This window comes from Triticum aestivum, chromosome 1B (genome assembly GCF_018294505.1).
Source record: "Triticum aestivum cultivar Chinese Spring chromosome 1B, IWGSC CS RefSeq v2.1, whole genome shotgun sequence".
NCBI lineage: Eukaryota > Viridiplantae > Streptophyta > Magnoliopsida > Poales > Poaceae > Triticum > Triticum aestivum.
The window spans coordinates 424,035,845-424,041,104 of record NC_057795.1 but is presented as its reverse complement, the minus strand read 5'-3'; the positions used below and the strand labels follow the sequence as shown (position 1 = coordinate 424,041,104).

Below are 5,260 nucleotides of genomic sequence, written 5' to 3'. Positions count from 1 at the left end.
ACAACACGGCCTCTCACTCTGCGTTGCAAGCTTCTCCATTTGAGGTGCTCTATGGGCATCCTCCTCGCCATTTCGGTATCATCGATGTGTCTGCTTCAGCTCCAGTGGATTTTGTCACTTGGCATGAGGAGAGGGAAGTTGTTACTGCTCTGCTGAAACAACAGTTGGAGCGGTACAAGCAAAGAATGAAAGACCAAGCGGACAAGCATCGTTCCGAGAGGGCTTTTGAAGTGGGGGACTTGGTGTATGTGAAGTTGTAGCCTTATGTTCAGGTTTCGGTTGCAGCCCGTGCTAACCACAAGTTATCTTTCAGATACTTTGGGCCATTTCAGGTGACAGTGCGGATTGGCGCGGTGGCGTATCGCGTTCAACTTCCAGAAGGTAGCCGAGTTCACCCGGTGTTCCACGTGTCCCCGCTGCGAGCAGCTCTACCACCGAACACTTATGTGGCCTCTGTTCTTCCGGAGCCCCCATTGGCTCATGCAGCGCAGGATTTTCCCGAGCGCGTGCTCGCTCGCCGGATCGTCACCAAAGGACAGCCGCAGATTCCTCAGGTACTGATCAAGTGGTCTTCTCAGCCGGAGGTGTTGGCAGCCTGGGAAGATTTCTTCGAGCTTCGAAGCCGATTCCCGGGAGCTGCGGCATGGGGTCAAGCCGTTTTTGAAGACCGGGGGGATGTCACGGCCACCACTACTACCTCGTCTAGGCGTCAAGGCCCGCAACCAGATGAAGTGAAGGCTCGGCCCAAGAGAGCCAAGAGGCCCAAGAGGCTGTTCGACCCAGCAACCTGGGAGCTGGGTGGGTGAGGCGATAAGTATGAGTAAGTCCGGTGTGGAGGGCACGGAATTGTAATAGGTTGACTCTCTTTCTCGAATCCCCCTCCCCCTGCCTACTGTATCCTTTTCTCCTCCCGATCCCCTTTCTACTCTGGAACCCTAGCTACCAATTTCCCCTGTATCGCCATAATTGAGTAGATCGAGCAAGAGGGACCTAACAATCTACTGCATTTTAAGTTAATAAAAACGTATTTTATAAAAAAAAGGCTTCTTTAGATTCGTGCAAATAAAACGGTTTTAAACGGATTCGGCGTTGATTTTGATTGATCTGTTTTCTGCAAAACTCCAGCACTGACATGCCGACAGGTCTGGGTATCACCATCGGGGAAGGGGGGGCAATCCAAAAGAGGTTGGGGGGACCGGGAGCAAGTTCAGCTGGTGATGATTGGGCTTGCCTGCACTGCTGCACCGCACCTCAGGGTGCGGCGGTGACGCCACGCGCGACAAGCAATAGTTGGTGCTCCATTCCTGACCAGCTTTCTCCATTCCCTTCATTCCACCCCACAAATTAAACTATTCTTGCTTCCGAACTCAATCACCACTCCATAATTAAGGCTGGTCATAGTGGGGAGTAACTTAGACTAGTAACATACATATGTTACTAGTCTATGTTACTACCTTCATAGTGGGTAGTGTCATAGGTATGGTAACATAGTTGCCTTCATTTATTACTTTGTAGACTCATTATGCATTGGAAACCGCTATGTGATGGTAACATATTATGTTACTCTATTTGCCTCTCTCCTCATTAACTACTTGCCACATCATCATTTTTGCTTATGTGGCATCTATGTTACTACCTATGTTACTCCCACTATGACCAGCCTAATCAGCCCTCTGAAACCCTGATCCTCACTCCGCCCACTCTTTAAAAGCCCACCCCCTCCGCTCTCTCCCTCACAATCCACGGTCACCAGTTCCAGCGGCCTGCACGTACGTAGCTACTGTTACTCGTAGAGAGCAGGAACGACAGATCCAACAAGGAGATCAATGGAGATGACTGTTAACGGGAGGGACACCGAGCACCACCACCACCTTGGTCTTGCCCTCGGCCTCGGCCTCGGGCTCAGTCTCGGCATGTCTGGTACGACGTCTCCAGTGGAGCCGGCGGCACCCCAGACCGCTGCTGCGCCGTCGTCGAAGCTGGGGCTGGGGCAGCAGTCCTGGAATGGCGCCGGCCTTTTCTTTCCGGCCTCCTCCGGCGAGCAACGCTCGCATGCAGATGACCGGAGGCTTGCGGCGTTGGCGTGCCACGAGATGCCGTTCCTGCGCGGGATCGACGTCAACCGAGCGCCGACCACGGGGGGCGCGAGGGGCAGCTGCGGTGCCAGCGAGGACGAGGAGCCCGGCGCGTCGTCGCCCGACAGCACGCTGTCCAGCCTCAGCGGCAAGCGCGGCGCGCCAACGAGGAGCGCCGGCGGCGAGCAGGAGCGTACCGGCGCGGGCAGCGACGACGAGGACGACTCCGGGGCCGGCGGCGGCGGGTCGCGCAAGAAGCTCCGCCTGTCCAAGGACCAGTCCGCTGTCCTCGAGGACAGCTTCAAGGAGCACAGCACCCTCAACCCCGTAAGTACTCCTATATTCACCGTCTTCCAACGAAATCAACCAAGGTCAACAAACAAACAAAAACAAAGATCCCAATATTTCTTCTTCCATCCATCCTAATTTGATCTACGTACGTTGATGCACCAGAAGCAGAAGGCGGCGCTGGCGAGGCAGCTGGGGCTGCGGCCGCGGCAGGTGGAGGTGTGGTTCCAGAACCGGAGGGCGAGGACGAAGCTGAAGCAGACGGAGGTGGACTGCGAGTCGCTCAAGCGCTGCTGCGAGACGCTCACGGAGGAGAACCGCCGGCTGCAGCGGGAGGTGCAGGAGCTGCGCGCGCTCAAGCTGCTCGCCCCGCCGGCGCCGCACCTCTACATGCGCGCGCCGCCGCCCACCACGCTCACCATGTGCCCCTCCTGCGAGCGCGTCGCGCCCTCCGGCAAGCCGGTCGTCGACGAGAGCCGTGCCGCCATGGTGACCCGGGCCGTGCCGACCGGGCCGTGGGGCCCCGTCCCGGTGCTGCCCGTGTTCCTGGGCAGGCCGGCCCAGAGGTCATGATGAACTGATTAGTGTGTCATGTCGTGTCATGTCATGTCATGTGTTAGTGTTGAGAGCTTAGCATCCAGTGGTGCAACTTGATGGAGTATCTATAGGAAGAACTGAAGAACAGGCATAGTAACTAGGATAGCTCGCGAAAGAGAAGTAACCAGGGATAGGATCCTGTTTTCTTTTGTTTATACAGTATAAGTACATGAATGTCTAGTTTGAACTTAGAAACTTTTGGTGTTCCGTTTGTTTACCCAACAAGTATGTTGTCCCGTGTACAAGTGATGCAATGGGTTTTAGTACTACTTCTGCATACAAATCAGCTCACCATGTCTTGTACTTCTACACGAATTAAGGTGTTGTCTTGTTGTACGAGTGAGGCATGTGTTTTACCTCTGAGCATCAATGGCTGATCTGTTTTGTTTATAGTACACACTCTGTTCAACCGTGGAAGCTTACCACCCCCGTAATGCAGAGAGTGCCTTCCTCTGGTCAGATATTTTGCTGTATATAAGATAGATAGATGCGTGAGAATGAGACATGCATGATGCATGGAGAGTTGAATCCAAAGAGGAAATGTTCCTTTTTCCTATGCTATACGATATTAATCTCCCAAGCGTTCGTCCTTAACAACGTGGGAACATGCATATTCGTAAGAAGGAAAAGAAAGCGTACACGTCCCAAAATAGGCCAGAGAGCAGAGAATCCGGCCAGGCAGAAAAGAGAAGAGAAGAAAAGATGAGAGTGGTGCGAGGCCAAGGAAAGTCCACTCCCAAATGCGCCAGTCACACGTACGCCAAAACACATGACATGCGTCGCCCATCACACCTGGTCTCCAATTACTTTCACCTCATCTTATTATACTCCAGTAAACACTGGTAAGTACGAGTGTATAGTAGTATATTCATTAACAAGTGAAGTACGTGTACTAACTTAGTAGTGAGCGCGAGGAACGCGGCGACGCACGATTAATTTGCGGCCGGGACGCGCGGTGCAAGTGGCAGACGCGATCTTGGTTAGATTCGGGCGTGGGCTAATCTAATCACGGTGACTAACCCGAGACATCCCATTTGCGCAGGGCCACTAAACTACGCAACCGCACGCCTCCCTGTCTCCTCCGGCCGCCCGCCACCACACGACACAGATAAGTGAGGCGTAATTATTCAATCAAGCGATCGTCGAGCGAGCCATACCCATCATCACTCGTTCGAGATCATCATCATGATCATTGAGAGCAGAGCGGCGTCATTGACTAACCACTGCTCATGGCACCAGCCGGGACACCTTGCCCCCTCTTTCCGAAAAAGGGTTTCCCTCCGCTTTGTATACAAAGCAACCAACCAAGCCGTATAAGGATAGGTGCTGGGGCGGAAGCAGCACAGTCACGCCCAAAAGAAACGACAGAAAAAGAGCAAAAGAAACAAATGCCGACAACGGCGGATCAACGAAAACGAAGAAGCCTCGTGAACGCTGCGCCCACCGGGATCTTCCACTAGGCTCCAAGACTCCGAAGCGCCGGCACCTATCAACACCTCCAAGAAGGATCGCGACGATGACGACGCTGCTGCCAAAGGTTTCGCCCGGTATACGACGATGCGAGAGGAAGGGTAGCCCCCGACGCCCTCCCGGAAGGTCAGGTGGCACCCACAGGCGCCACCGCACCGGTGTCGGCCAAGCCGACAGGGGTTTCCCCCGATCCCAACCCGCACCTCGGGCGCTCCGGAGCCAGCCACCAAACCAACCACCACCCAGCGCCAACACGGTCAAGAGGCCCCCACGCCGTCTCACCACGACACCGCGAAGTGAGGACAACAAGGCGAAGAATCAGAGCCGGGACTAGGGCAGCAGCACCGTCGGCACGCGGGAGGGCCCCACCTCCACCGTCAGCGACGGTAGCCGTCCTAACGCAATAGCAGGAGCACACCAGGCCCGTAGGCCCACAGGCCCGGCCGAGCCCTCGTGGGCCCGTAAAGCTCCCGCCCTCGCGTTGCTGCCGGCACGCCATCGGCGCCGCCGCCCACATCCGAGCCGCTCCTCCTCCACACCGAGCCGTAGACAGCAAGGCCACGCCGGCGCCGGCCCGCTAGGACCCAGATGGGGCCCTAAGGGCCCAGATCTGGGCCAGGGGCGCGTCGCCGGCCACCAGCGCCACCAGGCCACCCCGCCGCCAAGAGGCAGCGCCACCACCGCGCCAGCCGCCAGCCCCCGCCACCAGGACGCCGGACCACCGCCAGCCGAGCTGCACCCGCCGCCGAGCCCTGCCCCGGGAAGGGCGCTGCGCACGGGGGAAAAGAAGGCCCGCCGCCGCCGAGCCACCCGGCCAGATCCGGGGGCGC

The 5,260-nt window shown here is 56.6% G+C and overlaps 1 protein-coding gene across 1 annotated transcript; it reads left to right on the top strand.

The window, feature by feature from the left end:
• The first annotated feature begins 1,725 nt into the window (after window positions 1-1,725).
• Window positions 1,726-3,155, top strand: LOC123092034 (homeobox-leucine zipper protein HOX1). The gene is made up of 2 exons (XM_044513688.1): window positions 1,726-2,402; window positions 2,529-3,155. Exons 1-2 carry the CDS (start codon window positions 1,827-1,829, stop codon window positions 2,934-2,936), a joined length of 984 nt encoding a protein of 327 aa, XP_044369623.1. The 5' UTR covers window positions 1,726-1,826; the 3' UTR covers window positions 2,937-3,155.
• Window positions 3,156-5,260: the final 2,105 nt, after the last annotated feature.

Bases quoted from the DNA above. Each gene is read 5' to 3' on its own strand.
- LOC123092034 (XM_044513688.1), top strand. From the start codon at position 1,827: ATGGAGATGACTGTTAACGGGAGGGACACCGAGCACCACCACCACCTT. The intron at 2,403-2,528 runs GTAAGTACTCCT...TTGATGCACCAG, and splicing joins AGCACAGCACCCTCAACCCC to AAGCAGAAGGCGGCGCTGGC.